The following is a 12,633-nucleotide window of genomic DNA, read 5'->3' on the forward strand; positions in this document are numbered from 1 at the left end:
GGAAACCAAGGTTTTTGAGGTTGGTTTGGTTTATGAGGTTCGTTTTTTAACTTAGTTCTATTCGTTCGTTCAGTCTTCCGTCCGCTTCATTTGAATGACTACTCTTGTAACTCATTACACGCGGAAAATTAAAAGTCTTTTATACTACTAAGTGTATATATAGAGGTGAAATTTTATATAACGAAATATAAAACTACATCCAATATTTTTTTTTCTTTTTTTCTTTATATCAGTTTAGTGTAGTTTATCGACGATATAATAACACACAAGGTTGTTAGTAGTTATGGCGGATATAGAAAATCAAACTTCGGTTGTAACCGCAACGTCTGCGTCTAATTCACCGCAGGTTTCGTCGTCTCCAATAAATAAAAAGGAAAAAAAAGCTAAAAATCCTAGGACCAAACCATCTCATCCACCGACTTCGGAAATGGTAAACAATGCGATCAAAGGTTTAAAGGAACGCGGAGGCTCATCTTTACAAGCAATTAAAAAATACATTGCTGCCAATTACAAAGTTGATGCAGAAAAAGTAGCGCCATTCATCAAAAAATATTTGAAAGCATCTGTAGTATCGGGATCTTTGGTACAAACTAAAGGTAAAGGAGCTTCGGGATCATTCAAGTTAGCTTCGGCAACTTCAACTGGTGGTACTTCGGCTAAAACGAATGCTATTGACAAAAAGAAAAAGAAAACAGCCGCTTCTACTACAGGCGTAACTAAATCCAAGAAAATTGTAACAGCAGCAAAACGAAATGCTATTATTGGAGGAGGAGTAGATAAATCGAAAAGTATTAAGAAATCTAATAAAGGCAAAAAAACGACAGGTACAGCAGCGGCGGCATCCTTAAAAACTTCGACGACAACAACAACACCGATTACTGATAAGAAAGGCGTTAAAGTTGCCAAAAAAACGGACAAAAAATCTTCGGCCAAAGGAGGAGTCGCCGCCGCCGCCGCCGCCTCCAATACAGCCAGTGCCGCATCATCCGAAATTAAAACGAAGAATCCTACTAAAGCAAAAAAATCCAATAAAGGCAGTCCCACGAAAAAGCCGAAAGCACCAAAACCGAAAACTGCGAAAGCAGCTGCTAGCAGTTCCTCTCCTAAAGCAAGAAAAGCCGCCGCCGCTCCTAAAAAGAAGAAATAAAAAGAATATTTTTTTTCTGACAGAAAGATAGTACAACAATCGAGAAGTATTATCGGACTGATGATGGGTACGACGACAATCGACAATAATAACAAATGGCCCTTATCAGGGCCACAATTTTTTCATTTATTTATGAAGAAAATGAAAAACAAATGTGTTTGTTTTGATGAAACAAGAATTTTTTGAATTTCGTTTCAATAATTGATATGTTATATTATATAAAATATTTTCATCGATCGATGTAATTGTAGGTTGTTACCTTCTAGATTTGTCTCGACCTACCTAGGATATAGTAGATATAATGTGTTTTATAAACATTCAATTATTATATGTCGATATTGTCTAAAATTTGTTAGTTAAAAATAATAATTTTTCTCTATTTCGTGTGTGTGTGTGTGTGTGTGTGTGTGTGTGTGTGTGTGTGTGTGTGTGTGTGTGTGTGTGTGTGTGTGCGTGCGTGCGTGCGTGCGTGCGTGCGTGCGTGTGTCTTCTTTATCCAATCAACAATCACATCTTCCTTTTATATTTCAATGTTTTCAAACGAACACCTATGTTTATATTAAGATATTATACTACTATCATAAATGTTAAATTATTTGTGGTTCTGAAAAGAACCGTTTTTACTTACTATATATATATATATAAAACAAAAAATCTATTATCAAATAGATAAAATGTAATTCTATAAAAAAAAAAAAAAAATTTTTTTTGTATTTATGCTCGTTCTCCGCGAATTCTTCTAGCCAATTGGATATCCTTGGGCATAATGGTGACTCTTTTAGCATGAATGGCACACAGATTAGTATCTTCGAATAGACCTACCAAATAAGCCTCACTAGCTTCCTGGAGAGCCATAACCGCTGAACTTTGAAAACGTAAATCTGTTTTAAAATCTTGTGCTATTTCACGAACTAATCGTTGAAATGGCAATTTTCTAATAAGTAATTCGGTACTCTTTTGATAACGTCTTATCTCACGAAGAGCTACTGTACCTGGCCTATAACGATGAGGTTTTTTTACTCCTCCAGTAGCTGGTGCGCTTTTACGAGCGGCTTTCGTCGCTAATTGTTTACGAGGAGCTTTCCCTCCAGTCGATTTTCTAGCCGTTTGTTTAGTACGAGCCATCTTATTTTTTTTTTTTTTTTGTAAGTATACAAGAAATTTCAATATACTAAACCGCTATAGCAGCTTGATACACACACAATGAATGAGATAAATTTATTTATGACCTTCTTTTATAGCTTTGCCCAACATTACGGAGTACTAATCTGGGATTGGTGCGTACTTTTTCTAATGGGCGGAGCCGATAGGTATTATAAAGAGATTAGGGAAAATTCTTAGGTCAGTATTTTGAAGTCTTTTCGAAGTTATCATCGGATTGTTTTAGTAGGTATATAGAAAAAACAAAACAAAAGAAAAATAATGACCGGTCGTGGAAAAGGTGGTAAAGGACTTGGAAAAGGGGGTGCAAAACGACACCGAAAAGTTTTACGTGATAATATCCAAGGAATTACCAAACCTGCTATTAGAAGATTAGCTAGACGTGGAGGAGTAAAACGTATATCGGGATTAATTTACGAAGAAACTCGTGGAGTTTTGAAAGTGTTTTTGGAAAATGTTATTAGAGATGCCGTAACATACACTGAACATGCTAAAAGAAAAACGGTAACGGCTATGGATGTTGTTTATGCTTTAAAACGTCAAGGTCGTACTTTATATGGTTTTGGTGGTTAATTTTCATTTTTCATATGTGAAGTAGAAGAATATGTCCTCTATTGCATTTCCATAGCATATGTATATATAAAAAAAAAACGGTTCTTTTCAGAACCACAACATAATTTGCTTGAATATGAAAATTTAAAAAAAAAAATAAATAAATAAGTAAGTAAAAAAAGAACTTACACATTAGTTTGTTCTCTTATATATAAGAACAACCTCGCATTTATTGATACGCACATACATACTACATACATGTATACATAATAGATAAGAAAATAAGCGAGTAGAGGAACTTTTATTTATTTTTATCTCATTATTTACAATTTTTGTTTCTAGTACGAACGTTTCTATTAACGATGTTAAAAATAGTCACATAACCACAATTTCAGTTATTATTACAGATGATAAGTTTTCTTATATATCAGGGCATTTTTTTCTTCTTTTTTTTTTATCTAACAGTACACGTTACACGAGAATCTCTTCTATCTCAACCAAAAAAAAAAATAGAGAAATCAACGAATCAATAAATCTATATATATATATATATATATATATATATATATATATATATATAAAATGATATATCTATATTATAATCTCTTTCTATATATATATATAAAAAAAAATAATTGTGGCCCTTAAAAGGGCCGGTTTATGCATATGTATGTATTTCGATAAAATAAAGAAAAATAATATAATGAATAAAGAATTAAGCTTTCTTTTCTGTCTTTTTCGGTAAAAGTACAGCTTGAATATTGGGAAGAACACCACCTTGTGCGATGGTTACTCCAGACAACAATTTATTCAATTCTTCATCGTTTCTGATAGCTAATTGTAAATGCCTTGGAATTATACGGGTCTTTTTGTTATCTCTAGCAGCATTTCCTGCTAATTCGAGTACTTCGGCTGCCAAATATTCCATAACAGCTGCCAAATATACTGGAGCTCCGGCACCGACTCGTTCTGCATAATTGCCTTTTCTCAACAAACGATGTATACGTCCTACAGGAAATTGTAATCCAGCTCGGTTTGAGCGAGACTTTGCCTTTCCCTTTACTTTACCACCTTTACCACGTCCAGACATATTTTTTTTATATTTTCTTTTTCCAAAAAAAAAAAAAATAGAACTCAGTCAATTGATAACTATGAAGCAACCGATGCGACGAAACTAACTGTTAAACAAAAAATTTAAAACTCGACCTATCTATTTATATTAACATGCCCTACCAATGAAATTATAGCAAACGCGCAAACGTAGAAGGGCGGAGCCTATTACAATTACGTACGTTGATATAAAAGAGAGGAAAATTGTGCGTGCTGTAAATTCTAATTTTATCCACTTTTCGATAAATACGGTACGTTATCCAAGTGTTTCTATTATTTTTTTTTTTTAAAGAGAAATAATGCCACCAAAAGCTAGCGGAAAGGCAGCGAAAAAAGCCGGAAAGGCTCAAAAGAATATTTCGAAAGCCGACAAAAAGAAAAAAAGAAGGAGGAAGGAAAGTTATGCTATTTACATTTACAAAGTACTTAAGCAAGTTCATCCTGACACCGGTATATCGAGTAAAGCTATGAGTATAATGAATAGTTTTGTTAATGATATATTCGAACGTATCGCCGCCGAAGCATCCAGATTGGCTCATTATAATAAACGTTCAACAATTACAAGTAGAGAAATTCAAACTGCAGTGAGATTATTGCTTCCCGGAGAATTAGCAAAACACGCAGTCAGTGAAGGAACTAAAGCCGTTACCAAATATACCAGTTCTAAATAATAAATATAACACATCTACTATATTGACCGAAAATTTTTTATTTTATTTACTTAAATAATATCATCGACCAAAAAAAAAAAACGGTTCTTTTCAGAACCACAATACTATTTTTGTTATTTATATATGATAACAACGAACGAACGAACGACTTTAATTCAATTGAATTCTATTAAATATGAATAAAGATGATATTCCACTTAACTGAAAATTATATATATATATATATATATATATATATATATATATATATATATATATATATATATTATATAAAAAAACTTTCTAACGTCGCTTTTGTTTTAAAAAGTCTCATATACTAATTCATTGTCGGCTAAAGGAAAAAAAAACTCGACCGTCGGTAAAATAAAGCATACAAAGCGGTTGGTGTCGGTTATCGTTGGTTAAAGTAGTTTTTGTGGCTTCTTTGAAGTTTTGTTAAAAGTAAAAACACTCTTTTTTGTTCTTTCTAAATTGGTTTGAAATTTTAAATAAAATATGTTCATTTCCTAAAATAATATATTATACAATGTAAAAAAAATTGTCGGATAAAATATTAAATAATATTGTAATAGACAGACATATTTTGCGAATAGAGCAAAGTTCGTTTAAAGAAAATTTAATCAGTCAATCAATCTATTGTAATAATTATAATTTGCTACTACCATCATTCAATATCTAAAATGAAATATACGCGGATTCCAATATTGAAATTTGATATTTTTTTCTTATATTTAGTATGTCGGAAGATTTTTATTGAAAAATACTCATAATAATATATATTAGTTACGAACATATAGTAGAAACGTGTAGCGCAAGTCAGGGTAGACATGTCACCATTCAAATGATAATTGCGGTATTATTTCAATTGGTTTTCATATTTTTAAATATTGGTCATTATTGTGAATAGACACGTTTCTATTTACGTTCATTGTATTTTAAGAAGGACTTTTATTTAATTTCGAAATTATATCTAAAGTGCTAAGCATCGTCGGAAATAAATTTTTAACCATTTTTAAGTGGTACTTTTTTTTAATAACAAACGTTATTAGCCGTTATTAAATTATAGTAAAACCTCGGCGAAAGTTCGAAGTATACCTTAGTTAGTTCTTCGTCAATTTTTTTCATTACATTCGATTCGAAAATCTCGAGGAAACCAAGGTTTTTGAGGTTGGTTTGGTTTATGAGGTTCGTTTTTTAACTTAGTTCTATTCGTTCGTTCAGTCTTCCGTCCGCTTCATTTGAATGACTACTCTTGTAACTCATTACACGCGGAAAATTAAAAGTCTTTTATACTACTAAGTGTATATATAGAGGTGAAATTTTATATAACGAAATATAAAACTACATCCAATATTTTTTTTTCTTTTTTTCTTTATATCAGTTTAGTGTAGTTTATCGACGATATAATAACACACAAGGTTGTTAGTAGTTATGGCGGATATAGAAAATCAAACTTCGGTTGTAACCGCAACGTCTGCGTCTAATTCACCGCAGGTTTCGTCGTCTCCAATAAATAAAAAGGAAAAAAAAGCTAAAAATCCTAGGACCAAACCATCTCATCCACCGACTTCGGAAATGGTAAACAATGCGATCAAAGGTTTAAAGGAACGCGGAGGCTCATCTTTACAAGCAATTAAAAAATACATTGCTGCCAATTACAAAGTTGATGCAGAAAAAGTAGCGCCATTCATCAAAAAATATTTGAAAGCATCTGTAGTATCGGGATCTTTGGTACAAACTAAAGGTAAAGGAGCTTCGGGATCATTCAAGTTAGCTTCGGCAACTTCAACTGGTGGTACTTCGGCTAAAACGAATGCTATTGACAAAAAGAAAAAGAAAACAGCCGCTTCTACTACAGGCGTAACTAAATCCAAGAAAATTGTAACAGCAGCAAAACGAAATGCTATTATTGGAGGAGGAGTAGATAAATCGAAAAGTATTAAGAAATCTAATAAAGGCAAAAAAACGACAGGTACAGCAGCGGCGGCATCCTTAAAAACTTCGACGACAACAACAACACCGATTACTGATAAGAAAGGCGTTAAAGTTGCCAAAAAAACGGACAAAAAATCTTCGGCCAAAGGAGGAGTCGCCGCCGCCGCCGCCGCCTCCAATACAGCCAGTGCCGCATCATCCGAAATTAAAACGAAGAATCCTACTAAAGCAAAAAAATCCAATAAAGGCAGTCCCACGAAAAAGCCGAAAGCACCAAAACCGAAAACTGCGAAAGCAGCTGCTAGCAGTTCCTCTCCTAAAGCAAGAAAAGCCGCCGCCGCTCCTAAAAAGAAGAAATAAAAAGAATATTTTTTTTCTGACAGAAAGATAGTACAACAATCGAGAAGTATTATCGGACTGATGATGGGTACGACGACAATCGACAATAATAACAAATGGCCCTTATCAGGGCCACAATTTTTTCATTTATTTATGAAGAAAATGAAAAACAAATGTGTTTGTTTTGATGAAACAAGAATTTTTTGAATTTCGTTTCAATAATTGATATGTTATATTATATAAAATATTTTCATCGATCGATGTAATTGTAGGTTGTTACCTTCTAGATTTGTCTCGACCTACCTAGGATATAGTAGATATAATGTGTTTTATAAACATTCAATTATTATATGTCGATATTGTCTAAAATTTGTTAGTTAAAAATAATAATTTTTCTCTATTTCGTGTGTGTGTGTGTGTGTGTGTGTGTGTGTGTGTGTGTGTGTGTGTGTGTGTGTGTGTGTGTGTGTGTGTGTGTGTGTGTGTGTGCGTGCGTGCGTGCGTGCGTGTGTCTTCTTTATCCAATCAACAATCACATCTTCCTTTTATATTTCAATGTTTTCAAACGAACACCTATGTTTATATTAAGATATTATACTACTATCATAAATGTTAAATTATTTGTGGTTCTGAAAAGAACCGTTTTTACTTACTATATATATATATATAAAACAAAAAATCTATTATCAAATAGATAAAATGTAATTCTATAAAAAAAAAAAAAAAATTTTTTTTGTATTTATGCTCGTTCTCCGCGAATTCTTCTAGCCAATTGGATATCCTTGGGCATAATGGTGACTCTTTTAGCATGAATGGCACACAGATTAGTATCTTCGAATAGACCTACCAAATAAGCCTCACTAGCTTCCTGGAGAGCCATAACCGCTGAACTTTGAAAACGTAAATCTGTTTTAAAATCTTGTGCTATTTCACGAACTAATCGTTGAAATGGCAATTTTCTAATAAGTAATTCGGTACTCTTTTGATAACGTCTTATCTCACGAAGAGCTACTGTACCTGGCCTATAACGATGAGGTTTTTTTACTCCTCCAGTAGCTGGTGCGCTTTTACGAGCGGCTTTCGTCGCTAATTGTTTACGAGGAGCTTTCCCTCCAGTCGATTTTCTAGCCGTTTGTTTAGTACGAGCCATCTTATTTTTTTTTTTTTTTTGTAAGTATACAAGAAATTTCAATATACTAAACCGCTATAGCAGCTTGATACACACACAATGAATGAGATAAATTTAAGAGAGAGAGATTCGTTGTGAAAATTTAGGAAGGAAGGTTTTTTTTTTTTTTTTTTGGTAATTTGGTTAAGATTTGTTTAGGCCCTGATATAGGAATTTTTTCCTCTGCAGGGCTGGGTGTGGGGATATTTAGTTGGGAAGTGTTTGCAGGCTGCTTCTAGCGGTGTAGTTACATTTTTTTAGTTCAAGATTTTTTTTTTTCTTTTCATATTTTTTTTTTTGGTTTTTTTTTTATATATTTTTTTTGTTTATTTTTTGTTTTTTCTTAAACTAATTGGGGGTGGGCGGGTACAGCTGCGGCTGTATTATTCCCTATCGTCGGACATTTGTCTGGAGAATCGGTTCTCCAGGTTGCAGGGAAACCGCAGAAAACCTGCAACTCCGACGATGGATGACTATGTGGGTGTGTGTTGGGGGTAGGAATTTATCTGATTGATGTGGGAGCTACTATTGAGGAAATTGAGGAAGGATGAGGAGGGACTCTTTCGCTACGGAATTCTTGATTCGATGGATCGAATCAATTAGAAGGGGCTTGAAACGGGGGTTATGTCAGTATTGACATAAATGGTGTTGGTAGGGCTAAACCTACACTCTTTCAGTGGGACGTGTTTGGTTTTTGGGTGAAAGCGAAATGAATGCGGTTACCCACGCCGCTGGTTACGGTACAATTATAACCGTAAAAAGGGGGAATGAGGCGTTGTAGCGTTTCGGCTACTAGCGCCCGAGAAGTAGGGATGGCATTCATTATTGTTGTTGCCAGGATTTCAATTAGGATTTTAGTGTCAGTAGACAGGTCATAAGGGGTTTGAGGTTTTTCTAGGGTGACTGGGGCTGTATCCTGGGGGGCTTTCGGAGTTTCAATCCTTTTCGGACAGCGGGGGTGGAAGGCGGGGTGAGGTCCACCGCAATTTTTACAGGTAGGGGAGTTAGCTTTTGGGCATTTTTCTGGCTTGTGACCAGAACCACCACAGGTTGGGCAAATAGGTTTGGCATTGCAGGTGTCTGCGGAGTGGCCGGTAGATGAGCAACGGTTGCAATATTTGGGGACTGCGGGTATGGTGTTTGAATTTGAGGCTTCGCAGTAGTGCGAAAGCCCGTGGAAGTTGATACCCTTGGTTAGGGCGTGATGGTAGGCAATTTCGGAATCTGTAATAATTCGGAACATGGATGTGGGTTTATTTGTGGATCTAGCTATGATCCTCCAAGTTTTAAGGACAGGGAATTTCAGGATAGAAAGGATCTCAAGGAACTCTTCTTCGGTGTAAGATTGGTCTACATTCTTGCAGACCAGAGAAAAGGTAGTTTTTTTAGTTTTACTGGTTAGGGGTTTTTGGACCCGTTGGGGAGAGTTTATTGGGATTACGACGATTTTCTCGTCGCCTATGGCGTAACGGATTTTCCTTGCCAACGTTTCGTGATTAAACGTGGAAGGAATTTTGAGGAGGGCGGTTCCATTGGGGTTAGCTTTGAGAAAGCTCATTTGTCCCCTCAACAGCTCTTGCGTGTTGAGGAGATTGTAGAGCTCTCTCTGTGAGGAATATTTGGTTGGGAGGTTTCTCAGATTGAGTGTTTGAATTGGAGGACCTTGAGAGGAGGAGCGAGATTGAGGTTGTTGTTGGGTGATGGTTTGGGATTGTTGGTGGGTTCTGGGGGTCTGGGGTTGTTGGTGGGTTCTGGGGATCTGAGTTTGAGTTGGTGTTTGGGGTTTGATAGAATTTTGGGTATTTTGTTTTGACTTTTGGCTTTTTGTTAAGGGAATTGATTTTGAAATTAGAGGGGGAATATTTTTTTTGGGAATAGCGCCTAGTCGGGAGTAATCAACCTGTTTGGGTTTATAGCTGGCTGATTTCTGTGAGACCCTAGATGCATAGGAATCCACAGATGGTGCTGGTGATGAGCTCCTGCTATTCTCCAGTGATTTACGTTGTATATGATCTAGGGCAATGCGAATTTGGCTAAATTCATTTGGATAGCGACGCGAGACTTCTGCGATCGTTTCTGCGAAGGTTTTCTCCTCCGAAGGAGAATTGGGGTTGGTTGGGAGTGGTGGGAATTCATCGGCGGGTTTGCTTCGGGTTTGTATAGGGGAGCGGCGTACTCGGGGCATTTTCGAGAAGAAAATGGGTAAAATTAGAGAGAGAGAGTGAGAATAAGGGTGAAGGATTTCGAAAATTGAAATCCTTTGTTAGTACCTTACAAGGGATGGCTATCAAAGCCGACAGCGGACTCACTGCCGGAGGGAGTTTCCTCCCCGGTTAAAGAATTCCTGACCCTTTTGATTGCCTGTTAGTGTTTTAAGAAAATGAAAATAATATTCACCTGATCCTAGGACTCACGTTGGTTCTTGAAATACTTGCCCCCGAAAGGGTTTATTTCATTATAAAAAAAAGCCCCGAAAAGGGCAGGTAGGTGGAGCAACAAAGCCCCGAAAGGGGCATTTTTTGCAACGGTACACTAATATAACGACTTTCTTTGTCAGCGAGAGTTTGAATCGCAGTAGGCGACCCTGCGTTTACCGGTGTGTTTTCTAAATAAAACAGTGACCGATTATACAGAAGTCCTTGTATCCGTACGTGCGACCTTCTCGTAGCGCTCTAAGAAAGCAACTGGAGATAAATTTAGAGAGAGAGAGAGAGATTCGTTGTGAAAATTTAGGAAGGAAGGTTTTTTTTTTTTTTTTGGTAATTTGGTTAAGATTTGTTTAGGCCCTGATATAGGAATTTTTTCCTCTGCAGGGCTGGGTGTGGGGATATTTAGTTGGGAAGTGTTTGCAGGCTGCTTCTAGCGGTGTAGTTACATTTTTTTAGTTCAAGATTTTTTTTTTCTTTTTATATTTTTTTTTGGTTTTTTTTTTTTATATTTTTTTTGTTTATTTTTTGTTTTTTCTTAATCTAATTGGGGGTGGGCGGGTACAGCTGCGGCTGTATTATTCCCTATCGTCGGACATTTGTCTGGAGAATCGGTTCTCCAGGTTGCAGGGAAACCGCAGAAAACCTGCAACTCCGACGATGGATGACTATGTGGGTGTGTGTTGGGGGTAGGAATTTATCTGATTGATGTGGGAGCTACTATTGAGGAAATTGAGGAAGGATGAGGAGGGACTCTTTCGCTACGGAATTCTTGATTCGATGGATCGAATCAATTAGAAGGGGCTTGAAACGGGGGTTATGTCAGTATTGACATAAATGGTGTTGCTAGGGGTAAACCTACACTTTTTCAGTGGGACGTGTTTGGTTTTTGGGTGAAAGCGAAATGAATGCGGTTACCCACGCCGCTGGTTACGGTACAATTATAACCGTAAAAAGGGGGAATGAGGCGTTGTAGCGTTTCGGCTACTAGCGCCCGAGAAGTAGGGATGGCATTCATTATGGTTGTTGCCAGGATTTCAATTAGGATTTTAGTGTCAGTAGACAGGTCATAAGGGGTTTGAGGTTTTTCTAGGGTGACTGGGGCTGTATCCTGGGGGGCTTTCGGAGTTTCAATCCTTTTCGGACAGCGGGGGTGGAAGGCGGGGTGAGGTCCACCGCAATTTTTACAGGTAGGGGAGTTAGCTTTTGGGCATTTTTCTGGCTTGTGACCAGAACCACCACAGGTTGGGCAAATAGGTTTGGCTTTGCAGGTGTCTGCGGAGTGGCCGGTAGTCGAGCAACGGCTGCAATATTTGGGGACTGCGGGTATGGTGTTTGAATTTGAGGCTTCGCAGTAGTGCGAAAGCCCGTGGAAGTTTACACCCTTGGTTAGGGCGTGATGGTAGGCGGTTTCGGAATCTGTAATAATTCGGAACATGGATGTGGGTTTATTTGTGGATCTAGCTATGATCCTCCAAGTTTTAAGGACAGGGAATTTCAGGATAGAAAGGATATCAAGGAACTCTTCTTCGGTGTAAGATTGGTCTACATTCTTGCAGACCAAAGAAAAGGTAGTTTTTTTGGTTTTACTGGATAGGGGTTTTTGGACGCGTTGGGGAGAGTTTATTGGGATTACGACGATTTTCTCGTCGCCTATGGCGTAACGGATTTTCCTTGCCAACGTTTCGTGATTAAACGTGGAAGGAATTTTGAGGAGGGCGGTTCCATTGGGGTTAGCTTTGAGAAAGCTCATTTGTCCCCTCAACAGCTCTTGCGTGTTGAGGAGATTGTAGAGCTCTCTCTGTGAGGAATATTTGGTTGGGAGGTTTCTCAGATTGAGTGTTTGAATTGGAGGACCTTGAGAGGAGGAGCGAGATTGAGGTTGTTGTTGGGTGATGGTTTGGGATTGTTGGTGGGTTCTGGGGGTCTGGGGTTGTTGGTGGGTTCTGGGGATCTGAGTTTGAGTTGGTGTTTGGTGTTTGATAGAATTTTGGGTATTTTGTTTTGACTTTTGGCTTTTTGTTAAGGGAATTGATTTTGAAATTAGAGGAGGAATATTTTTTTTGGGAATAGCGCCTAGTCGGGAGTAATCAACCTGTTTGGGTTTATAGCTGGCTGATTTCT

The 12,633-nt window shown here is 36.9% G+C and overlaps 2 protein-coding genes across 2 annotated transcripts; both read left to right on the plus strand.

Moving 5' to 3' along the window:
- Window positions 1-281: 281 nt before the first annotated feature.
- Window positions 282-1,150, plus strand: LOC130903297 (histone H1-like). The gene is made up of 2 exons (XM_057815405.1): window positions 282-644; window positions 741-1,150. Exons 1-2 carry the CDS (start codon window positions 284-286, stop codon window positions 1,145-1,147), a joined length of 768 nt encoding a protein of 255 aa, XP_057671388.1. The 5' UTR covers window positions 282-283; the 3' UTR covers window positions 1,148-1,150.
- A 4,920-nt stretch (window positions 1,151-6,070) lies between these two features.
- On the plus strand, window positions 6,071-6,936 carry LOC130903305 (histone H1-like). Its single transcript, XM_057815413.1, has 2 exons — window positions 6,071-6,433; window positions 6,530-6,936. Exons 1-2 carry the CDS (start codon window positions 6,073-6,075, stop codon window positions 6,934-6,936), a joined length of 768 nt encoding a protein of 255 aa, XP_057671396.1. The 5' UTR covers window positions 6,071-6,072.
- The last annotated feature ends 5,697 nt before the right edge of the window (window positions 6,937-12,633 follow it).

The sequence above is a fragment of the Diorhabda carinulata genome, unplaced genomic scaffold (assembly GCF_026250575.1).
Source record: "Diorhabda carinulata isolate Delta unplaced genomic scaffold, icDioCari1.1 Dcau_22, whole genome shotgun sequence".
Taxonomy (NCBI): Eukaryota; Metazoa; Arthropoda; class Insecta; order Coleoptera; family Chrysomelidae; genus Diorhabda; species Diorhabda carinulata.